This window comes from Rhinatrema bivittatum, chromosome 1 (assembly GCF_901001135.1).
Source record: "Rhinatrema bivittatum chromosome 1, aRhiBiv1.1, whole genome shotgun sequence".
NCBI lineage: Eukaryota > Metazoa > Chordata > Amphibia > Gymnophiona > Rhinatrematidae > Rhinatrema > Rhinatrema bivittatum.
Window position 1 is genome coordinate 526,275,900 of NC_042615.1, and position 26,031 is coordinate 526,301,930.

At 40.2% G+C, this 26,031-nt stretch overlaps 1 protein-coding gene across 4 annotated transcripts in view; it reads left to right on the top strand.

Annotated features, from left to right (window-relative positions):
• SMARCA2 (SWI/SNF related, matrix associated, actin dependent regulator of chromatin, subfamily a, member 2) overlaps nucleotides 1–26,031 on the top strand; it is a 604,786-nt gene that overhangs the window by 391,950 nt on the left and 186,805 nt on the right. For 3 of the 4 annotated variants that reach the window (XM_029613254.1, XM_029613280.1, XM_029613261.1), the window contains exons 26-27: nucleotides 1,557–1,784; nucleotides 14,576–14,629. In XM_029613254.1, the coding sequence (XP_029469114.1) occupies nucleotides 1,557–1,784; nucleotides 14,576–14,629 (282 nt within the window). The remainder of the gene's footprint in view (nucleotides 1–1,556; nucleotides 1,785–14,575; nucleotides 14,630–26,031) is intronic. The other variant, XM_029613271.1, reaches the window with a different exon arrangement.

The following is a 26,031-nucleotide window of genomic DNA, read 5'->3' on the forward strand; positions in this document are numbered from 1 at the left end:
AAGTATATTTATATAGTTAAGTTTGAGATATTTGAAATGGATGTTTTACACTGAGTAGTAAGAAGTATATATGTAGGATTAATGAGGTGTAAGTGTTAATTTTTTTAAAGATTGTCTGGTATATAAAGATATATTGAAACAGCACTTGATTAAATAAATAAATATTTGCATAATAAATAAGTGAAAGGGGTTGAATTATTTATTTGTTGTATATAGTGTTATGAGTATAACTCCTTCCATGTTAGTATAAGAAGTGCCATTAGATTTTTTTTATTGTACAGTATAGATAGAGATAGATGTCTGTGTGTATGTATATGTGTGTGTGTATGTACTAAAAAGCTAAACAAAGTAATACCATTATCACAATCTTGATGTTTCTAAGCGTTTATTACTAATACTTATTATATAGAATCTCATGCATATACAAACCAAAGTGCTTTATTAATCCCATGTATTAATAATAAAGACAAACATGCTATTAAACCACCCACCCACCCACACTTATTAAAAATATATTCAACAATCAAACCCTATATACTCAGTGGACCAATCACACTAATAAAATCAGAATTTCAAGATCCTTTTTTTCCTCTTGATCTTTTGATATATAATCATATGACAGTACCAAATTACTGGTGTTTTGTCATTACATAGAACCAACCTGAAATACAAAGGGCAAACTTGATCTGAAAAAGTAAGTGCTTTTATTATTTGGTAATATTCATGTGGTTTTGTATACTCTGAATTCTTAGTCTCTGTATTCATATCCTTTAGTGATTAAAAATGATCAGAAATGGCAAGAGAACAGAGTAATGAGAAGGACATTAAGAAATTGCAATTTTGAGCTAGCACACCCTAATATTAAGTATTTTGGCTATACAAGGACTGCAGTTTTTATCAGATGAGAGTATGATCTAATATTGAGATGTGAATATATGTCCACTTTGCATTAATCATCTTGTTTTATTTGGCCCATTCATGTGCATGTCTACTATGCAATTATTGGTTATTTCATGACCTTTCACAACCATAAATCATGTTTAATATATTAGTTCACTAAAATACCCTATGACAAAGTGCCCCTATTTTCCCCTTTAAACCTGTGCAGGACTAGGCTGGTTGCCTAGTCCACCTTAAACCTTCCCACAGAGGAAGAGAGCTCTGTGAGCGGAATAAGTTTGTGAGCCCAGCTGGAATCAGAAGGCCCTTGCGTCTCCAGGAGAGGCAGCTCCTGTAAAACTCTTCTGACCAAACCAGAAGAGATTGAATGTACATTGTCCAGAGGGAAGATAATCTACAACCCTGTGTGTACACTGAATACTGCTAAGCTAGGCCGTCTAGTGTTATAGTGTTGTTTATATGAATAAAAATGATTGCATTAGAAAAGGCTAGAGACACTGTGATTTACTGCTCTAGCCCAGATGCTTTGTTCATCCATCCTCACATACCCACTGTGTGTCTTTAATGCAGATGGAAAATCTTTTTGACTGAATGTTCATTAAAACTGTTTCCTTGCTAGAGAATTTTCCTTGACACATTTCTGTTCTCCCGAATAGGACCTGCAAGCTCAAGACAGAGCTCATCGGATTGGCCAGCAGAATGAAGTTAGAGTGCTACGACTGTGTACTGTAAATAGTGTAGAAGAGAAGATTCTTGCTGCTGCTAAGTACAAGCTGAATGTCGATCAGAAGGTCATCCAGGCAGGCATGTTTGATCAAAAATCTTCAAGCCATGAAAGGAGAGCTTTTCTACAAGCCATATTGGAGCACGAGGAACAGAATGAGGTATACAAGCACTATCCTTCGTTGACCTCCTTTATTAGTTATACCATTTATACTAGATGTGCCAGTCATATAAATAAGTGGAAATTCATAAATTGGCAATCAACCATAATTTGCATTTTTAAGAGAATATTTAAAATTCAAGAAAAATTATCTGTTTTGATGACACATTTTTACCAAAACTTTGCAAGTTGCCAACATCTGTAATAGTTTCCATGTTCCTTTTCCTGAGAACCATACTAGTTGCTTTTTTTGTGTGTAATTCAAATTATTTATATAATGCTACTTTATCTTAACATTACTGCTGAATTTACGAAAGCTAGTTGACATCATAACCAAAGGTAGGATAGGCCAAAGTATATTTTTCATCTATAAAATAAACTTTGTAGCCCATTTTAGGAAAAGTGTATTGGTGATAACTGTTAGATGTGAGAATCTTTTCTATGTGTAATGTCATACACACAACTATTAGGAATGGAGGGGTCAGATAAATTAGAATGTTGATGATGTGCATTAATATTTTGATATAATTATTTCTTCCTAGAAGGATATATGAATGTAAAATATTGAAGATTAATGTGATAAAACAAGGAAGGGGGGGAGAGCTGCAATATAGACCCACTTTAAGGGCTGAAGGATTTGACCCTGTATCTGAAGAAGGCAAAGCTTTTAAGATGTTTATATTAGGCACCTTTTTTTTAACTCTTCTAAACGAATGAGACTGGCTATTTTCTCTGAACTTCAAGGAATGCCAGCACTCTCATAGAGATACATTTTGTAGATGCACTACACTTCCAGTATCATGTTCTGCCTTTGGCCTGACATTTCTCCAAGTGTTCAAGTGTGTTATGGTGGATGCAGCTTATTTGCATAAACTGAAAGTACATTTGCTTTTCCTCTTTGGACATTTGGCTTACCAGGGTTACTTCTCATGTAGGGAACAAGGAGATCATGTATTACCTCTCGGATATTGGCATCACTTGGATTCATGATCATTTTTGCTAAGTAGCCAGCAAGCACAAGAGGAGCTGTTCCTCCAAGTGCAGGCCTTCTGAGGGCCCGCTCAGAAAGGTGCCCAGGTGGTTGGAGAGTCTGGGGGCTGTAAGGATCCATTAGGTCCAGGTGGGCAGGGTGCCACAGATGACCTTTCCTCCAAGGAGTCCGACCAGGGGTTGCCCTCTGGAGATGGCCCTCACAATGTTCCTCCGCCAACAGCAATTAGGATCAGGAGGAGTAACCTGGAAGGATTCCATCCATGGAAGGGGATGATCCTATTGTTTGCCTGTTTCAAAGGTAGGAGCTGGATCCTATGATCCTGCATGTCCTGGCTGAGTTAGGAATAGCGGTGCCTCATGAGGAGCCGGATCAGGACACAGTGGATTGGGTCATGGCTGGTTTACGGGGCCCGGCCAGGACTTTCCTTTTCCATAGGATGGTTAAACAATTGGTGGTCAGGAAGTGGGACACGCTGGAGACTGGCCTTAAAGTGAGTAGGGCTATGGATAAGCTTTATCCCTTGCCCAAGGAGACTCTGGAGCTCTTGAGGGTGCCAAAAGTGGATGCTACAGTCACAAAGAGAACCACCATTCCAGTAGCTGGCACGGCAGCTCTGAAGGATTTGCAGGACAGGAAGCTCGAGGTGCACATCAAGAAGATTTTCGAGGTTTCGGCTCTTGGCATCTGGGCTGCAGTGTGCAGCAGTTTTATGCTTTGGGCAAACTTGAGATGGATGCAGCAGTTGCAGAGTGCCAGGGATCTGTCACCCCAGGAATCCGTGCAGGCGGAACGATTGGAGGAAGCGTTCACTTATGGAGCCAATGCTTTCTATGATCTTATTCACACTTTGTCTAGGACAGTGGTATCCGCGGACTCTGCTAGGAGGCTTTTCTGGTTGTGAAACTGGTCAGCACTTGAGACATCAATCTCTGGATCCAAACTTCCAGTAGGAAAACTCTGTCCTCTCCCATGATGAATCAGACCTTCAGATAATCCAACAAATGGGATGGTTGAAGATTGCTCTTGGTCAGGATCACCATCCAACCGAGCTCCTGCAATAAAGATATCACCTTGTGTTTCACCAAGCAGTTTTCTTCCTGATACTTGGCGCGAATCAGCCAGTCATCCAAATATGGGTGCACCAGGATTCCTTCCTTTCGCAAGGCCACCGCTACCTCCACCATAATTTTGGAAAATGTTCTGGAAGCGGTGGCTAGACCAAAAGGCAGCACCCAAAATTGAAAATGGTGCCCCATGGAAGGTAAGCCTATGACAGATCCAAATAGGTCAGAAATTCCTGACTCACCACCATTATTACCGAGCGTAAGGTTTCCATTCGAAAATAAGTAACCAAGTGATGATTGACCCTTTTGATATCCAGGATGGGATGAAAGGAGCCCTCCTCCTTGGGCACAACAAAATAAATGGAATATCGCCCCACACTTTCCTGAGACTTGTTATGGTTTTGTAAGAATGTGAACCCTGGGCCGAGATGAGAGATGTCTCTGCCCACAGGGAGGAGCCCTGTGAGCCTCACCGTCAGTGGGCATGGTCTCAGCGACGTAGGAATCAGCTGTAATAGAGACTTTATTGAGAGGAAAGACCAGGCATAGCCCGCGGAGCGGGGAATGTAAATAAACACAGTTCTTGAGCAATAAGTTATGCCCAGGGTGGTACCGCTGGGGTGAAGGTCCGGTAGTGGCCCACAGCGCGGGGTACACTGAGGATGACTGTACTGATGATGAAGGTGTTGAAGAGTTCTGAGGTGTAGGAACACAGATGTGGATCTTGTAGATGCGGCAATACCCAGCAGCACAGGATATGCTGGAATAATGATTACTGAAGAGGAGTGGTAGTGGCACGGGGTACACCGTAGTAAGCTTCAGTAAGGCTGGTATCGTAGAAGGTACTCACAAGAGGAAGTTCCAGGAGATGTGCCAGGCAGGAAGGCCCTCCGAGGAGCGGATAGCCAGGAATGCGGAAGGGCCCCGGAGGAGAGCGGGTACCCAGAGTGTCTGAACACCAAGAGGAGACACTGGAACTGGAGATCCAAGAATGCAGCGGATTTAGCAATGAGAGAAGTCCTTGCTAACTTGTAGTAGCAGAGGGCAGCAGCTTAAGTACAGCAACGAGTTGAGGTCATGGTGAGGACGCTCCCAAGGTTCCCCCCATGACTTGTACAAAGGAGGCCCTTGTACGCGCATGCCTAGGTGATTCCAGAAACTAGATGGTGGTTGGCAGTGCCCACACCGTCCCGGGAACGCCAGGGAGCTTGGCGGTGGTTAGCAGAGGTTGCCATTCATCCTAGGATTGATGGTGCGGGGAAAAAAGAAGTGAGCATGAGAGGTCGTAGCCAGACTTGGGCACCGGAATCACAGCCCTCAGTCTAAGGAGCCTTTGAAGCGTGAACTCCACTGCCTGCTTCTTCTGTGGGGAGTGGCAAGGAATACCATGAACATGTCCCAAGGAATAACTTCGAAATTTCAGTGCGTACCCTTCACTTTTCACCTCCAGGACCCATTGGTCCGATGTAATCTCGACCCACCTCCGATAAAAGAGAGAGACATCCCACTATTTCCTGTTCTGGAAGGTGGGTCGGCAAACCTTCATTGGGAAGCTTGAGAAGGTCCACTAGCCGAGCCTACTCCTCTCTTGGGCTGCTGGGGATGAAAGGACTGAGACTACTGAAAGGCTGAATCTGCTGAAAGGTCATCCCTCTGTAGGGATGAGAACGCCTGGAACCCCGGAAATGACCCCTCATTCCAAAGGGGCAATGTAACTGTTTCTTATCCTCTGGCAACCAAGGCACTGGAGACTTGCCCCACTTACTGGCCAATTTCACCAACTCGCTCCCAAACAAGAGGAAGCTTTAAAAGGCATCTTGGTAAGATTGGCTTTGGAAGTTGTGCCAGCTGACCAATTTCGCAACCAGAATTGACGCTTGGCCGCTATCACCGAAGCCACTCCTCTGGCTAAGGTCCAGACCAAATCACAGCCTGAGTCTGCTAAAAAGGTGGTAGCAGGCTCCATAACTGCTCTGGAATTCCATCTAGATTCATCAACCTCCTGAGAGAGAAGCAGAGAAGATCTCGCCACTAGGGCGCAAAAGCAGGCAAGCTGTAAATTCATCACCACTGCCTCAAAGGCTTGCTTAAGAACAGCCTCAATCCTTCTATCGTGTACATCCATCAAAGCCGTTCCTCCCTCTACGGGAATAGTCGTCTGCTTAGACACGGCACATACCAGAGCATCCACTTTGGGGGAAAATGCAAACACTCTCTCCCAGCTGGATCCAGGGCAGGCCTTCCAATGTCTGACCCCCTTTGAAATTTGCCTCTGGGGCATCCCATTCCAGATCAATCAATTCCTGGATGGCATCCATCACCAGGAGAGAACAAGAGGCGTTACATAAGGAAACCAAAATGGGATTCTTCCTAGGCTCTGACATAGCATCTGAACCAGGGACACCCAGCTGTTTCAAGGTCTGGGAAATCATGGCCAGCAGTTCATCTCTATGAACGAACTGCAACATGGTTTGATACGGTTCCAGCCCTGGAAGAATTTCCCCATTTTTTTCCATGGAATCTGAATCAACCTCATCAGTGCAATCCGGATACCTGTCGGGAACACCCACAGGGAGCCGAGTCAAGCCTAAGCGCTTAAGCATAGGACTGGAAGAGGGAGGAACCACCGGCTAAGGGTCAAACCAGTCAGAAATGGTGGAAGCGGAAGACTGCGCCTGAAGAAAGACTTGTAAAGCCTTGAAAATATTCTACCCAAGAAAAAGCAGACTGATCCAGACCAAGCCCAGAAGAAACTGGAGCTGGTTCTCAGAACTGCCCTCGCCAGTGAAGGAGCCAATCAAGGGAGAACCAAGATCCGGTGTCTCCCCAGTCAAGGCTGTGACCAACTCACCATCAAAATGGGAAGAGCCAGGCTTAGCAAAATCCGAGGAAGACTACTCTCCCTGAGCGTCTGAGCAGCGCTGTCACAGGTTAGAAGCCGGGTCAGGCTAGGAAGACACTTAGGCTTCTTGGTTACTGGCCCCATCGCTGCAGTAAACGTGCATCAGAACTGCTCAGACTAAAAAATGAAATGCGCTGAAAAAATAAGAAAGTATTCTTAGCCATACATAATTGTGGAAATGTTCTTTGAGCCTCTATTTCCTTATCTTCAGTTCTAATAGAAGAGCAGCCAGAAAAGAATCTACAACTGGAATCTATTAGGGTCAAGAGCTATGGATAGAGTGGAAAAAACTTTTTGATAATTTTTCTTTTATTTAAACATGATTTCATCCAACTATTCTGAAATTATTTTTTATTTGGAGTAGTACCCCACAGGAGCTGTTTGGCACCATTCTCTCTCTAAACTTTTTTCTGAGTCCTGTCATAGAGCCTGTACAAGTTGAGGTCCCTTTTCTGTCTCAGGTGGTAGACAGCAACTGAAAATACAGCACTCATATAAAGTCTTCCAGATATAAATGGAAGGAATTTTTCAGTTCCTCTGGATATAATGCTGTCTTAATTTGATTATTAATTTTTGGATTTCATGTTTATCATGAATGTTTGTTTATTTAAAAAGGCTTATATTCCGCCTATAGCAAAACATTCATGCTAGGTAGATTACATCATTTAAAAACAATCAATCATAAAATACATACAGGCATTAAAATAGAGCAGAATCAGCATCAACAATGGTTCCTTTGCATCGCCAAATAACTATACAGTTATCTATAATTTAACAGCCTGTTTATATAGATGGGCCTTTAATTGCTTCCTGAGTTCTATTAACATTAATAGAGTACAAACTGACAATAGTTTGGCCCCATCTTGTTCGCGTTTCTTTCAATCTCTCTGCCTTTCTTGTTGGAATTGCCAGTAAATTCTTGTCACCCGAACGCATAGCACGGGTGCCACATACTGATTTAACAAATTTAATAAATAAAATGGACCATCTAACTTTAGAACCTTAAACACCATATCCAAAATTTTGAAGTCATTACGATATTTTACTTGGAGCCAATGTAATTCATTCAGTCGCGGGGAGATATGCTCCCACTGCTGCTTGCCTAGTACCAGGCGAGCTGCCGAATTCTGCAAAACGTGAACTACTCTGAGAGAGGCTACTGGAAATCCAACAAATAAAGAGTTGGTGTTTGAAGAGTGGTACATTCAGTCTTGGAAATCAAGGTCCTCCATGTTTTCCACAGCATGGGAAGTGGCAGGGCAAATTTTCCTGCTAATGTCACTCCACCCTTTTGATGAACTGTACAGGTTGAGGAAAGGACTGTTTTTTTAGCACAGAAAAGGAATTACCCTTTCATCCTCCCTATCCCACCCCAATAGGTGATCCCTCCAGAGCAGGTTTCAGAGACATTAGCAGAGCAATGTATAAAAAGCTTCAGTCCTGGAAAAATACTGTTTTAATGAGTATAAACATCCTTACATATTTATTCTTGCACCATATTATTCAGCGTTTACCTTTCTTTTTTTTTTGTCTGTTTTTTTTTTTACCTGTGTAAGTCAGCTGTCTGAAAATTACCTTTGCTTAATATGGCTGCAAGTCCAGGCAGTGTTCCACAATGCATTGTTTAACCTTATTGAGTTGAAGCGTTGCAGGAGGAAGATAACATTTACAATAGCATTTCAAATCTACGCATATTATTTTCAGTAGAAAAAGCATCCATGAAAAAAAGCAGGTGCAGATGTACCTGTGGCAGGTTTGAAAGGGAAAATACATGCATACATGCATACTTTTCCTTTGAAAATTGGTGGAAAGTCCACAAATAAAAAGTTCCCACTGACTGTGCACTAGTGCGTTTGGTTTGAAAATTACCCTCTAAATTAGCAGTTAAAAATACAGAATTGCAGCTTTATAAAGGTTGGTGAAATATAGTTTTCAGAGTTCAAAACAGATTTAATAAAACATTTGAACTGCACAATAAAAGAGGTACCTTGGGATAAAGTTCAGGTTTGCTTTGCTTTGCCCTGGATTAGTCTTAAAAGTTTTTGGAGTTTCTGATGCAAGAAGCTAAAAGGCAAATAGCGCGCAGTAAAAGAGCTGCAGTTAATTCTCCAGACTTTAAAGAAATCATGGCAATGCAAGTGAAAATCGTAAGTAAATATTCTTCCAGGAACACTGGCCACAATTATTTTAAAGCTGGCCTTTTATTTTGTATGGGAGTAGTTCACTTTTTTTTTACTTTGTGAATGAGTAGTTTTCATTGGTTGTCTCCTTCCCTAGAGTGATTATTCTGTATTTGAGAGTATAACACTTTAAGCTTCAGGACTAGAGCGTATCTACTTCTAATTTTTTGAAGATTTTGTATAGACCCAAAAGGGAAGAATAGCTCTTCCTAGTGAGAACTGACTTCATTCCATTTCTCTCATCATGTGAATTTTTGTTTTTGCATTGCAAGCAGCAAATAGTTCTGTAAAGATTAGATTTCAGCCTAGTCAAAATTCAGCTAGGTTAAAATGCTCCTTAATGATGTATAATGCTAAAAATATAGTATTGAACATCCTCGGGAGGCAAAAACAATTTTGAGGTCCATATTCAACTGTGGGCAGACCAGGTAAGTTATCCTGATAAATGTATCCATGCCACTGAATATTCCCAAATAAATGAAAGATATCCCACTAACTTCAGGACTGCTCCACAGCATGACCAGAATTATCTAAATATCGCTGATGTCAAGAACTGGCAGGCTGGAGTCAGGGAGCAAATTCACAGAGGCGGTACAAGCTGCAGGTCAGGACGAAAGCTGGTCTTCTGCCTAACCAAACCCCTCCCCCATAGGTTGAGCCCTTGGGTTCTGGGTACCGGTAGCACTTGTCTTCTGTAGAACATTAGGGTGGCAAAACAGAGCTGGCTGGATGAGACAGGGCAGGGTACAGAGCACAGGTTGGTGCTGGATACAGAGTAGAAGTAAGGACAGGACGAGACAGGGACCGGACAAGACTGGTCAAGGACAGGAATAGACAGGCAACAGGAAACAAAGTCCAGTAGGGCACAAGGCTGACAAGGTAATCCTAGTAGGCCCAGAGGCTGCAAGATAAAAGAAGAAAACCCAGGAGGACACAGAGCATGGCAGGGAGTCCCCTAAGAGGCTGCTGAGCAAGGCCAGAAGGCCTGGAAGGGCCCAAAGCAAGGCAGAAGGCCAAGAGAAGCTGCAGGGTAAGATAAGAGGCCAATAGGCCACAAAGCAAGGCAGAATAGCAAGGAAAGAGTGGCCAGGCTTGTTAAAAGATATTTGTCTCTGTCCAATAAAGAATCCAGATTGGACATTTGGCTTCTGATTCTGTTTTGTTGCCTCCATGGCTTGGTTAGACAGCCTCCCTTGCTGCTTCATCAGTCCAAGTCTTGCAGAGGACTCCCGGTGGAGGCAAGACTGCGCAGTATGCTGAACCTTGGCATGGGAACACTGACAGCTGAATATCAGGAGAAGCCAGCCCTGCCCTGTATGCCTCCAACTTATGCAGCTAAGTTTTATCCAGATAAAAACTTATTGGATAAGTTGGGGGTGGTGAATGCAGTGAGAAATTTAAAACCCCCAATTTGTCCAGCTAAGTCCAGAGTTTAGTCAGACAAACTGTCTGAATATGGACCACTTTAAAATCAAGTTATTTCCTCATGAATCCCAACAAGAGAATACTTGGTCACTTTCCAGTAGAGCTTGAAGCCCCTGTGAAGGAGCAAAAGTGCTTCTTTAGCAGTTTCTCGATAGGCTTAAGTGGATGTTAGAAGGCGGCTTGTTTTGCTGCCCTTCGCTTGTTTGTTCCTAATCATAGAGGGCTCAGCCCACCAAACTTTGGTGATTTTGAAAATTTTATGCCCAAACGTATTTCTCCATAGGGAGTGAGTACATGGCAAGTACTGCATAAACTGAGTTTTCTTAACTGGAGGGCAGACCATTCGAGCCATGCAATATATTTTCAACCTCATTTCAGTTTCTCTTCCTATTATCATCCCTTGTCAGATATGAATGCTGATCTCCACCACTGGATCACATCATGCACATCTAGAGTAAAGCCAGAGAGACCGCACAGAGAATGCTTAAACTTTCACAACACCACAGAGAAATAGCAGGAAGTCAAGAATAAATACCATTCTCCCATTTTATTCAAATGTTGGAAGATGTTTGCATATTTTAATATATAATGTATTTCTATAAGCCTCTTTGAGTCATTTGCTTAAGAAAAGCAAGACAGAAAAATACTTTTTTAAAAAAGGTTTCTGTCACACATGTCCATAAGAATCAACAAAAAACAATGAATCTGGTTTAAAAGAAAACATGTTTTTAATTACACCATAATTGTCTCAGTCTACATTCAAATAAATGAAGTCTTTGTTCATCAGTTGGATCCTGCTATATCTGTTAGCAATCCTTATATTTACACACAGCCTGTACAACATTTGCAAAATACACTTATGTCCATATTCAAAAGATATATGCAGGTAAAACTGACTATTAATTGCATATATCTGGTCCTTTAAAAATGGGTAACTGTCCACACAAAATGTATATTAGATTGTGCATTACTGCACCAAACATGCCATGCTTCTTGCACACATTTATGCTTTTACAGTTAAGTTCTTGGCCTTCATCCACCTTCCTCATACTCAGTTGAAGTGCTGAGTGAGAACTGTAAAATATCTGGGACTTTGCTAAATCCACAGCAGCACATTGGCTATGGGCAATGAAGATGCTCTCCTTTTCCCCCCTTCTATTTTTCATACCTCAAAAAATATGGGATTAACATTTAACTGCTAGTCTGTATAATTGGAAACCATGTGCTGTTGTATTTGCTCTGCATGTGAAAAGAATGCTTGAGAATTATAGTTCAGAGTGGAATTGAAGGAGATGTTCACTGAAAGTCAACAAGTGACTGGAAGTGTTGGAAGAAGTTTGTATGTGCCATGGGAGGCTTGGTACTATAAAGAAGAAAGCATAGTTAAGGGCACTTTTAGTAAGGGACATGAAATTAATTACAAGAAGAGGTTGAAGAGATTAGATAAAATGTGAGATTATAGTTTATAAGTAGGGAAAGGAGTATCCTAATATATGATTGTGCCAGTGGTGGCAAAAGTAATGGTATACCAACGCGAGTGCACCTTTAAGTGCTGAGGGGTGTGATAGATAAATGTGAATAAAAAGAAAATTAGAGAGTACCAAGTTAGGTAAAGAAATAAAACAAAAAGGACAGTAGAAAGATAGATATATGGAGCATCTTAATGGTTTGGAAGGGAGTGATTTTAAGGGACCCAATTTATTATGTTAGCAAATAAAAAAAAAAAAAAAAAAAAAAAGTACAGGATTTTCCGGTCAGAACATAAAGTGCCGGTCAGCAGCCCATCCCAAGCTAGGCAAATCAGTAGTTAGGTGTAGGGGCTCTGCAGCCACCACAAGACATGCTGTTACCGAGCATCTAAAGAGGGGCTCGGGTGCTTCCACCGTCCCCGCTCCCCATCCACGAGGGGTGCCCTCTCCCCCTTCTTCCTGACTGGCGGGAGGCGTGCGGCACTTACCTGTCGCTGACGGTTTGAAATGCACAGTGCTCCAGAGCTGTTTGCGGCATGGCTTCAAACTGCCGGACTGAAGCCAGCCAGTGGAGGCGGCAGATGCAATGCCACTCTTCTTCTGCCAGGGGAAGTTGGAGGAGGGAGCCCAACTAAGATGCCAGTTTTGAAATGTTATTATTTGCTTAATGTGTGTTGCATGCTAGTTTCTAGATTTCAAATGTTTTTACAGTTTCATTTGATCCTCATCAATGACAGAAAAAAGACTGTACTTTGTATTCATTATTTTTGTTCATTTCAATTTATGGCATGAAAATATTGAAAATTCCATCTGTACTTTTACTCAGTGTTAAGTGATATAAAAAATTCACAGGGAATTTGGCAGGGTAAGAAGAGATGATAAATAATCCTGCACTATTTCTAGTTTTGCTAATATTCTCGTATGGTATCTGGGTAGTAGAATAATAGATGAGCAGATGCTAATTATGAGCCAGGCAAGCACTTTGCATCACTCACATTTCGGCTTTATATGAGCATTTGTTGCATATTAGTTCCCAAGAGTCAGTGAAGTTAGAGCTTAAATAAACCTGTTATACAAATTATTACAAATATTATATTTGTTTTATATAAAAAAGGTAAGTTTACAGAGTAATGCCTAATTATTCAAATTGTGTTGAGTGAGTATAGGTAACATGAAAGGTCTCTGAAATGCATGTTTTTGATGAATGATCTGTTATTTATTGATTATAATTTTTTAAAAAATTCAAGTTATCTTGTAGAGGAACACTGATGCAGTTTTCAAGCAATTAGGAATCAGAAAAATTAATTACTTCAGTCTAAAGCAGTACTAAGGGCCTGATTTTCTAAAGCTTGTTTTCCTCATTCTGGGGGTAATTTTCAGAGGCCCTCACGGACATATGCATGTAAGGGGCTCTTTGAAAATAGCTCAGGTGAGTATGTGCGTAAAAGAATGTGTGGAATATTTGTCCTTTATGCACATACTAAATAGGCATTCCAGGGCAGAGGTGGGGCAGAATGTACGTGCATAGTTTCAATTTTTTAAAAGTCGGTATATAAATCCCCATGCACAAAGGGGGATAACCTGCTTTCAAGCAGCTACAGCTTTGTGCATGCATGCCATGCATAAATCCACTTTGAAAATTCTGGCTGAAGTCAGCAGGTAAAATGTACATACTGGTAGATTTTAGCCTATGCGAGCTGTCTGAAAATTACCCTCTCTGTGTCTGTGGTTAAAGAGCTTAGCAGATCAGATCCTAAAAGTTTTGTACTGAAAGGAAATGTGTAACAGAAAATCTTTTTCGTTACGAGAGCAATCAAGAATTATTTCACCCAAGACCAGTGCATTGGGAACTGGGTTAGCAAAAACTGCGTTACATTTTATCAGTACGATGTTATTTAGAGACAGTATTTCTCAAATGTTTGCTGTTTTCATCTTAATCAAGAGCAGAGCTGAGTTTGCAAAGTTCTGGCTACCAAATACAGTCGTTTTCAAAGTGTACGTTAAGGGAGACATCTGAGAATGCTCAATCAAAAATTGTAAACTACAGGTTGAACAGATCTATTGTAATGATTTTGAAATTTGAAGTAGTTATGAAATGTAACATTTGCAATATTTACATCTGTGAAACTGAAAATATTTTGAGATGTTAATGTGGAACGATGTCTTTGTCAAACAAAAACAGGTAATATCCTGTTCACCATTTGCCTTAGATGGGGGATCAACAAAATCGTTATGTTCCATTTTTTTAAGAAAATTACTTTCACTGCAAATGAAAATAAGGTTCTATTTTTTTGCATTTCTCTTAAAAAAAAAAAAAAAAAAGGCATTTTATTAAAACGTATATTTTTCTCTTAACATTTCAGCGTAGTTTGTCTATGAATTTAGATGATATGTATATAATGATTTATATTGCTTACAATTAATTATAGGAATAGTATGACTAAGATTCCTGGAGGGCATGGATTGTAATACATGCATATACAATTCAAGAGTTATGGAATGATCCCTCACAAATTGATAAAGATCTGCTTTGTCATGAGATATTCTCCTAACAAGAGATGTCCTTGATTTTTCCAAGCATCGAATATCAAAAAACGCTACCATAAATTGGCAGAAAATCAGGCTTGTAATAAAAACAGACTTTGTTGATCTCTGGTCGTGTTCCATGTACGGGACAGTAGCAAACCTTGTCTCCCTTTGTTGCCGTATAATTCCAACTTTACTTACATCTAATTTAGTGTTGTACTGATTGACCTAGAGCCAAAAGAAAGATGAACTTTCAGGCGATAATTCACAAGAAGGTGCAAGCCAGGTTGGTTTTCTTTAATGGTCCATTACAGTGGTGGTCTATTTGCATGTGGTGCTTGTGTCCCAACACATTTGTCCTAGCTTTCTTTTTTGTTGTTTTTAATTTGCTTTGTTTTCTGGATTAAACCAAACCATCTTAAATTCAGCCATGGATCTTCAGCCATTGTAGGGAACTTATTCATGGTATAAATACAAATGGCTTCTTCAGAATTTGTTTTTTTTAATCACATCTAAACATACATTTTTATAGTATATCATGTTAAGTTGTGTGTTGGTGTATTTTTTGTATTCATCTGAAATTGCCAGTTATTAAGCCAGTAGGAGTAAACAAGTCTGAAGGTTCTACTGTTAGGATCAGTGCACTGTTTGTAAGCATGACAAACAGGAAAACTATGGCCTATATCCTCCAAGAGTTGAGAGATGGACTCAGAAACGTTGTGTTGAATTTTCAAGTCTTGCAAATAGCCTTCAAGCTGCATCTAGGTAGTTTGATGTTATCTTTCTGGAGGCCTTAGGCCGATGAAATATGAAACCACTGATCAGCTAAATAGACACCACTGAAGTTATTTCAAATAGTGTACATTAAAGTGTCACTGTCCATTGTGTGGGTCCCCTTGTCCTTTAAAATGAATGAAAAAGGATCCTGGGGGAAGTGCTTATTGTACTAGTGATAATAGCCCAAAAATACTTGAGACTGGCTTTAGCTGTTCTGCAGTTTTCAAATAGACTGTAAACAAATCTGCTACAGGATTGTGAGCAGGAATGGCAGATATTTTTTTTCTTTTTAAAGATTGTACAGCCAGTGCTTTTAAACCAATCTCCATGAGGGGGAGGACTCACTAAGAGGGAACAAGATTTTTTAAATATAAAATTGCTATATTCATGTGAACAAGTAGTCATTGAATGAGCAGGCATTTTTTTCCATAATAAAAAAGCAGACAAGTACATGCATTAAGGGATGGTAATTTTCAAAGGGACTTCTGTGGGTAAACAATGATTTACCCACAAAGGGCCCTTTAGAAAATTCCCAACAGATATGCACATAAAATTACACATTTACACGTTAAATAACCATAATTTTATAAATAAATAAATAAAATCATTTAAAGCATATCGGGCAGAGACATTCTGGGGGCAGCATCAGAGCACGGTTTGCATTTATGCGCATACTTTAGATTTTGCAAATAATGCACATAAATTTCCCCTGAAAACTTTCCCCACACAAGAGGCAGGTGTAATTTTCTGTAAGTAGTTTTGGTGTATAATTTTCAAAGCAAACTTATGCACACAAGCTTGCTTTGAAAATTGGTGTGACTTAGGTCTTTAACTGCCCACAAATTTATGTGGCCTGTTATAAAATTACCACGATATTGGACCCATGGCAACATATACAGAAAAATGGTTGAATTAGTACAAGTTTGAAACTAAAGAGCATTAGTACCCATTTGTCAGGGCTTCAACCTTTGTTGCTAAAAATTCACACATCTTTCATAAGCATTATTCATAATTCGGTCACTGTTTAGATGAATCATATAGTGAAATCACTCACTACATATTTGAAAGGGGCTTAGACTACTTATAAAACAAAAAGTGTGTGTGTGTGTGTGTGTCTGGCAATGCTAATGTTGAATTTTTTTAAGACTACATTAGGGAATTTAAATATAACAACATAAATTATGCCATGCTGTGTCAGATTTAGGTCCATAAAGCCCAACTTCCCATCTCAGCGACCAGTCCAGGTAACAAGACCCAGGATATCCCAAAATGTAGATTTATTTCTCCATTAACAAGCAAGCAAAAATTCGTTTTTATGTATGGAGTGATGTCATCTAATGGTGCTGACATGAACTCAGCTCTCAAAGCTCAGTAAAGACTTTACTGAGCATGTGCGGGAGTTCCCACTCATGCACGTTGCCTTGTGAGCCCTCCGTCTTTCTTCAGCTGGTTACCACACAGATGTGTCCCATGCTCTCTCTTGAATTTTTTCTAACTTTGGGCTTAATTAATCTATCTACCTTAGTGCTTTGAAGTTTTTTCTGCTGCTACCTCAGCATCCCTTTAAACAGACATTTTAAGTTCTTAAGAAAAAAATCAAAGTAAAATAAGAGACCAAAAAGCATGGAAAATCCAAAGGCTATAAAGCCTGCATATGTGGGAGCTCAGTTATCGGAGCTAGTATAGAATGTATTTGCCTCCTTAAGCCCTGAAGTCAGAAGAGGAAGATTAACATCTCTCTTGCCCAAGATGGGAGGAAAGTTTTCCACATAGCAAGGCCAAGTTCTATATCTGAATCTGGTCTCTTGAACCAACTTGGGGGTTTACCTTAGTATAACTACTGCTTATCACCATCTTGTAGAACAAAACCCAATTTCTGTGCAGTCTTTAATTATCTGGTTTATGTAGGGCTTCCTTCACTTGAAACATTTCCTACTGCCTTCCATAAGGTCATGGGGCATCAACATGGTTCCATTCTAGCTAAGAAAATCCCTTTTTGAGCATCCCTATTTTTGTGATCTCAAGTACCTGATCTGGACATTGATAAGACAGGCTAAGAGAGAATTTGAAAAGAAGTTGGCTGTAGAGGCAAAATCTCACAGTAAAAACTTTTTAAAATATATCCGAAGTAGAACGCCTGTGAGGGGAGTCAGTTGGACCGTTAGATGATCGAGGGCTTAAAGGGGCACTTAAAGAAGATAAGGCCATCGCAGAAAGATTAAACTATTTCTTTGCTTCGGTGTTTACTGAAGAGGATGTTGGAGAGATACCCGTTCTGGAGAAGGTTTTCACTGGTAATGATTCAGATGGACTGAATCAAATCACGGTTAACCTAGAAGATGTGGTAGGCCTGATTGACAAACTGAAGAGTAGTAAATCACCTGGACCGCATGGTATACACCCCAGGGTTCTGAAGGAACTAAAAAATGAAATTTCAGATCTATTAGTCAAAACTTGTAACCTATCATTAAAATCATCCATTGTATCTGAAGACTCGAGGGTGGCTAATGTAACCCGAATATTTAAAAAGGGCTACAGGGACGATCCGGGAAACTATAGGCCAGTGAGCCTGACTTCAGTGCCAGGAAAAATAGTGGAAAGTGTTCTAAATATCAAAATCACAGAACATATAGAAAGCAGAATGGTTGAACACAGCACTACGGGTACATGTCCCACATAGAAACCTGAGATCAACTAATAAAGCACTACTAACCATTCCCTCTGTCAAAACAGCAAGGCTAACACAAGTTAAAGAAAGAGCATTATCACTGGCAGGACCTATACTATGGAACACCATGCCACTTGAGATCAGATTACAAAGAGATCTCAAAAGTTTTAAAAAGAGTTTAAAAACCTGGCTTTTTAAATAAGTCTATCACAAAGAGAATAGAAAATAGAAGGGAGCAGGCAGTAGAAAACCCGCACAAACACTTAAATCGATATGTGCGCTTTTATTATTTTATCACACTGTTAACATAGAAGAAATATTCAATTTATAAACTAAACCGGTAAGCTAGAATGAAACCTGTATAAAAGGACATGATTTATCACTTTCACCAAATAATATTGATCACAAAATTGTTACCGAATCTTTATGGCACCTAAGTAGAATGTATGTACATTAAGCAACCTTAATTTATGTTCCTTCCTGTAAACCGTTGTGATGGTATTTAACTTAATGACGGTATAAAAAAGATTTTAAATAAATAATGGAATAAAGTCAGCATGGCTTTACCCAAGGCAAGTCTGGCCTCACAAATCTGCTTCACTTTTTTGAAGGAGTTAATAAACATGTAGATAAAGGTGAACCGGTAGATGTAGTGTATTTGGATTTTCAGAAGGCATTTGACAAAGTTCTTCATGAGAGGCTTCTAGGAAAAGTAAAAAGTCATGGGATAGGTGGTGATGTCCTTTCGTGGAGTACAAACTGGCTAAAAGACAGGAAACAGAGTAGGATTAAATGGACAGTTTTCTCAGTGGAGGGGCGTGGGCAGTGGAGTGCCTCAGGGATCTGAATTGGGACCTGTGCTTTTCAATATATTTATAAATGATCTGGAAAGGAATACGACGAGTGAGGTATTCAAATTTGCAGATGATACAAAATTATTCAGAGTAGTTAAATCACAAGCGGATTTTGATAAATTGCAGGAAGACCTTGTGAGACTGGAAAATTGGGCATCCAAATGGCAGATGAAATTTAATGTGGATAAGTGCAGGGTGATGCATAAAGGGAAAAATAACCCATGCTATAGTTACACAGTTTGGTTCCATATTAGGAGCTACCACCCAAGAAAGAGATCTAGGCGTCACAGTAGGGGCTGAAGGTAACCGGCGCCATTTTGCTTAATGGCAGCTGAGGCCCCGGGAGCGGCAGATCGCTCCCGGGATCTCCGCTGGTCTACTAGGGGGGTGTCGGGAGGGTGGCACTGGCGGGGAGGCAGTGCGAGTCGGGAACTGGCTGCCTGCCACGGCGCCCCCTAAGTCTCGGCGCTTGGTCTCCACCTAGGCGAGTCGGAGGCTGGCAGAATTTTGAAAGGGCACTTTTTGCCTTTTCAAAATTCTGCTGCCTGCCGCGGCGCCCCCTAAGTCTCGGCGCCCTAGGCACAGGCCTAGCTCGCCTAGTGGTTCCTCCGGCCCTGGTCTGACCAGTATGGCATGTTCTTCTAGAATGTTGCATTATTTAGGAATGTGCTTGGGAAACTTTTCGTTTGCATCATTTTTGGATCAAACTAAAATTTCCCATAATCATTCCAAAATACCCATTCATTCCATTTGTTTTTGGAAGTTTATGCACATAATTACTGTTTACAGGCATAAATTTAATGTTATATGCATAAGTTTGCTTGCATGCATAAAATTAATTTTGGGTGTAAAAGTTATGCATGCAAACCACTGAGAACAAATGGAATGAATGCATATCCCAAACATTTTTGAAGGCAGTCATTTCACCATGCAGACTCTGCGAGCTCCAGACCTTATTGATTTATTTACTTTACATTGTTCCATCAGAGCAGGGCGGTACACTACATCCATATATGGTTTCTCCCTAATCAGCCTGTTGTTCTTTCAACATTCTTCCCTCAGCCACATGCTCAGATTAGAAAGGCACCACTGTCGCCTTCAGTCTGTTGGGGCAGACTAAAGCCTATAGAAAGGGCACCCAACTTTTTGTTTCTTTTCATCCCAACAGACCAGGCTTTGCACTGACAAAAATCATGAATTCTAATTGGGTAACAGATTGCAACTCTCATTATTATGCATTGGCAAGTTAGACTTTAGAAAAGCATGTTACTGATTGCTAGTCTAAAATCTACCTCTTAGAGAAAATTTGCAAGCTTGTAACATGGAGTTTTAGTCCACACATTCACCAGTCACTACTGTCTGAACACGGCCTCCTGTCTTGTTGCTAGGTTTGGACTGCTGTTCTCCAAGGCCTGATTACAGGAGTAGAACTCAGCTCCCTCTTCCTAGGGACCCTTTTTTATGGTTTTGGGTTCTTTTCCTTGTTAGATTATATTTATTTGAAAGACAAACTTGGAGTTTCCTGCATCTAAACATTTTAGGGTTGCCCAGTAGAGATTGCTGTGTATCTTTTCCCTTTTTATTTGACAGCAACCCTTAGCTGGAGGGTCCCATCTGCGTAGGTACATTGCTACTCTTTGTAATCAGAGAAAACAAAATTGCTTTGCTATAATCCGTTTTCTCTTGTAACAGAGCAACAAGCCACACAGCCTATCACTTCCCCCAGTGGGAAATGTTCTCTCCACCTTTTCTCTGAGGGAACTGCTAATTGAGAGGTACATAGGAAACTCACACATGCCCACATAGCTTTTCTAGACAGTGCTGGAATGGTTATCTGTACTGTCAAGAGATGGAAATCATGTCATTATTCTGCTGTCATCACAGAACATATATTTTGGTAAGCAATTTTGCTGTTTTGAAAAAATAAATAAAGATGTATATGAAGCTATACAGTCTTTAAGTGGTACCATTAGGCGCTTTCACCTACAAATATTGCTGCTAGTCCATTCTTTTTGAAATTTGTAAAGATGTCCCCCAGTTCCTGTAAGCTTTCTGCCAAGAGTCTCAGAAATCCCCCCAATTCACTGGAACTAACTGGGCCATAATGTGACAATGGACACATATACAGTGTGTGGATCAATTAAACTATGGTCCCCTATAAATAAAGTATAATCAATAATTTTGTTATATTAAATGATTTATTTATTTATTTATTTAAGGATTTATATACCGGAGGTTCCTGTATAATATACATATCACCCCGGTTTACAATGAACAGTAACTATCGCTTCAAGTTAGCGGTTTACAATGATGAGCTTTTACAATGATGAGCGGTTTACAATGATGAGCTTCGTAATAGGCACTCCTGGCTATTTAGCCTTCATTGTCTTATACGTGATCATGGTCACATACGTCCATATGCCCCAGCAAAATTGTATATATGTGCATCAATATTTTTTTTTTAGAAGAATCTTTATTTTATTTTATTTATATACATTTCAATATAACATGAGAATTCCTTGTGACAGTAACATGAGGTATACATCAAGTATACAAAGACAATATCAATGAAACAAAAAAGTAAAGATTCAAGTATCCTCTTAAGGTTAAAGGAAAATGATGGGAAACAAAGAAAAATGAATGAATATATTACACCATGAAATAAAGAAAAAAGAATATTGAGAAAAAAAATCGCCAGTATAACTTTATAAATATAGCCGGACAGTAATAGTGTCTGAAGTTGAGACGGTTCGTAAAATATATAATTGACATCAAAAAGCTTGATATTACACTTACAAGGGTATCGTAAAACAAATAAACCCCCCTTAGATATAACTTTGGAACGCATAGAGAAATGTTTTCCTACAAAGTTGTGTGGCCCTAGTGACATCTGGATATATCCATTATTTTTGCCTGTAGTATAAGGAACGATTGCAAAAGAAAAATTTGAGAACATTATTACGATCAAAGGAAAAAGCAAAAGTCACCAAAAGAGTTCTTCTTTGTGAAATTTCTGTAGACTGCGAAGTTTCAAGAGTACTAGGAAGATCCAAAGAAGTATCCTGAGGTAAATTTCCATCTGGAACATCTGCTTGAGGTAAATAATATGCCTTAGTTATTACAGGCATTGCTGCATTAAGAATTTTCAAATCTTGAGAAATATAATTCCTAAACAGGTCTAAAGGAGGAAAATTTAATATCCTCAAATTAAGACTTCAAAGAGAATTTTCAATATTCTCCAGCTTCTTGAAGCTGAACCAGAGTTTGCTGAACATTTCCTAATGCAGAAACTCGAGTGTCCAGAACATCAAACTTAGGCCTGGATTTATCAAAATGCACTAAATATCACATGCGATAGGAAAAGCGGCGTGTTTTATGGTAATAGCACACTTCGCGATAAACAGCTTATCTTAGCACTTCGCATAGGTATTACCGCAGACTGTGATAATTTTTTCGCACTTTGCGGTGAGTACCACAATTGTTGCAGTTCCTACCTACAACCACTTGGGGGGGGGGGGAGAAGAGAGAGAGAGACTGACTAGCTAGCTATAAGGCCCTCATACTAGGTAGATATTTATACCTCTATTGGAGGCCCACCTACCTATTCGAGGTGAGGTTTAGATATTAGTGTAGGGGTTAGGGGCCACTTTGACATGCAGAGTGCAACATACGAACAGAACAGTGCACTCTTGTGAAGATTTTATGTCCTTCGGAGTGAGGAAACTCACCCAAAGATGAGATTTGTGCAGTGTTCTCTCAACCTAACTTGATGTTACCCAGGCAAATTGTGAAGCCAGCCCACTTGGCCAGAAATCCTGCCCCAAACTCCTCCCCTTTTCCTAATTTGCATTGAACCATGCGTTATGGTGTTTTCCATGCGTTAAAGGTGCTTTTCGCATGCAAAAACGCCTCAACGCATGTGAAAACGACATATAGCACTTTGATAAATGACGTCCTTAGTGCCATGCGATGAAAGTAAATTAGAATTAAGAAGAGTGTGATTGTTAGTTTCCAGGATAACTTTAGTTAGAGATGAAATTGAAGTATCAAGAGTTGCTAAGGCATTCGAAAGTGCTTCCAAAGTAATCTCAGGGGGTTTATTCAATGTGAGTTTACCGGCCAAAACATTCACAGTTTCACCTCTACTCTGAGAAGCACCAGTTTCCACGCCATCCGTGCCAGTGTGAGGCATTGAGAGAAAAGGTAACAAAGAAGAAATGGTAATTGGAGAGAGGAGAATTCTTAGCATGTTTCTCAATGAGCAGCCATCTTGTTCCCCCAAAACTTTTTATGCAATTAAAATCCAAACCTTATTGTTAAAGATATCTTCCAAACTATCTAAACATATTGCCAAGTTATTTTATTGTCTACTATTATGGCAAAAAGTCAGCTAGGAACTATGAAAATAATCTGAATGAAAGGATTGAATATAGGAAAAAAAAACTATATTTTCTCTGAAGACAAGCAGATTACCCTTGACACATGATTGATGTCATCTCTTTTCCAGAAATTTTCTAGAGTGTGCTTATAAACACTTCTGAGAATGTCAAGGCGTTCCCGCATTACCAAAACCACAGAGGTTGCGTCAGTTTGCCTCTTTCCGTCCAAGGAGCAGACTTTTAGTCCACTAATTTTTAAGTCTTTTTTTTTTCTTCAGCGTTGCTGATTTTTTGGGCTGCAGTGTGCTTCAGTGACCTTTTCACTATTTTACTTGAGACCAGTTATGTTTTGTGCCATTTTCAAAATTTTCTTTTTTTTGTTTTGATTCTGTCTGCATGCCTGCCAATTTAGCAAGGACTGTCTGGGATAGGCTACCCTACTGTTTTTTTCTCAACTAGTCTTTGTTAAAATAATCAATTTTGGCATTGATTATTTTTCACACTGTGTCATAGAAGAAGGCCAGTGGCTTCACGTTTTGTCCTAATTTCAAACAAAAGATATCAGTCACAGGTCAACATGAAGTCTGCTTAGAGAAAGTGATTTTATAATGGTGTGGGTAGGGCTAAAGTCTGCAGATAACTTGAGGGTAAAAGTACTTTTACCACACACTTCTCCAAAAAGGAAGTGTATCTTATGCAGGCTACCATATGCACAGGGACGATAACTTTCATAGCTGCATGCAGGGGCGGCCATGTGCGCACGTTTGTCGGTGGCCAGGTATGCAGCCATTTTATTACATAGACACGCATGTTATAAAAAAGCCTGACCACATGCACGTGTGTGCAGTTTTAAGTGGACTTATAGGCACAAATGCCAATTCTACCGCATAAATGGGGGAATTTTAAAAGGTACACGTGCCAATGCCATTGCCAGTTTTCCCAGGTTTTTTTTTTACAGTTTGCCTAGTTAAGAGAGAGGATTTCCAAAAACCCCTAATTTAATACCCTTCCTTCCCCCTGTTGGACCCGACCCTTAAAACTGTGCTGATCTGACTAGATTTTTTTGTTTGTTACACGTCATTCATAGTAGAAATAAAGGCAGAGGGCCTGGTGCACGTAAGTATTTACGTGCTGATTTCAAGTCTAAATCCAGGAATGCTCATACCATGCCCATTCCCTGCCCCTTTTTTGAACTTTTCATTTGTGCGCGCAGCAGCGAGTACAGGCATATCCGGGTGACTTTTAAAATGTGTTCGGTGCACCAGCCTAACATATTCATGCATCCCCTAATTTCAGCACGTATCAGGCTTTTAAAATTCATCTTTAAGGAGGTAACTTTCAAAGTAGTTATGCGTGTAAATGTATCTTACTATTGTAGAAATTTTCAAAGTCCATTTACCCACATTAAGTGCACTTTCATGAGTAAATCCTATGGATAATTCAATGGCATATGTTGTAGCAATTTCCAAAAGCCCACATACATAGAAACATAGAAATGACGGCAGAAGAAGACCAAACGGCCCATCCAGTCTGCCCAGCAAGCTTCACATTTTTTTCTCATACTTATCTGTTTCTCTTAGCTCTTTGGTTCTATTTCCCTTCCACCCCCACCATTAATGTAGAGAGCAGTGATGGAGCTGCAACCAAGTGAAATATCAAGCTTGATTAGTTATGGGTAGTAGGGGAAGTAACCACCGCAATAAGCAAGCTACACCCATGCTTATTTGTTTTACCCAGACTGTGTTATTCAGCCCTTATTGGTTGTTTTTCTTCTCCCCTGCCGTTGAAGCAGGGAGCTATGCTGGATATGCGTGTAGTATCAGTTTTTCTTCTCCCCTGCCGTTGAAGCAGAGAGCTATGCTGGATATGCGTGAAGTATCAGTTTTTCTTCTCCCCTGCCGTTGAAGCAGGATATGCATTGAAAGTGAAGTATCAGGCTTATTTGGTTTGGGGTAGTAACCGCCGTAACAAGCCAGCTACTCCCCGCTTTGTGAGTGCGAATCCTTTTTTCTTCTTCCCTTCTGTTGAAGCAGAGAGCTATGCTGGATATGCGTGAAGTATCAGTTTTTCTTCTCCCCTGCCGTTGAAGCAGAGAGCTATGCTGGATATGCGTGAAGTATCAGTTTTTCTTCTCCCCTGCCGTTGAAGCAGAGAGCTATGCTGGATATGCGTGAAGTATCAGTTTTTCTTCTCCCCTGCCATTGAAGCAGAGAGCTATGCTGGATATGCATTGAAAGTGAAGTATCAGGCTTATTTGGTTTGGGGTAGTAACCGCCGTAACAAGCCAGCTACTCCCCACTTTGTGAGTGCGAATCCTTTTTTCCACATTTCCTCTTGCTGTTGTAGCTTAGAGCGATGTTGGAGTCACAGTAACCATGTGTATGTTTATTGAATAAGGGTATTGTCTCCAGGCAGTAGCCGTCATTCTGGCTAGCCACCCACTCTTTATTGACGGCCTCTTGATTTTATGGATCCACAGTGTTTATCCCACGCCCCTTTGAAGTCCTTCACAGTTCTGGTCTTCACCACTTCCTTCGGAAGGGCATTCCAGGCATCCACCACCCTCTCCGTGAAGAAATACTTCCTGACATTGGTTCTGAATCTTCCTCCCTGGAGCTTCAAATCGTGACCCCTGGTTCTGCTGATTTTTTTCCTATGGAAAAGGTTTGTCGTTGTCTTTGGATCATTAAAACCTTTCAAGTATCTGAAAGTCTGTATCATATCACCTCTGCTCCTCCTTTCCTCCAGGGTGTACATATTTATATTCTTCAATCTCTCCTCAAATAAAGTGCATTTATACTCGCATAAAATCCCGTTTTAAGCATGTAAATGCTTTTTAAAATCAGGCCCATAGTTTTTCAGATCAAAAAGCATGCATGTAAGTTCTAACTGCTCTATCTCTTCTTCCCCCCCACCCCGGGGACACCCCTCTGCAGATATTTTTGTATGCACAGAGCCCTGGTCTATTTTGTAAGAGCCATTGCACACACAAACTAGGTTTTATACATGT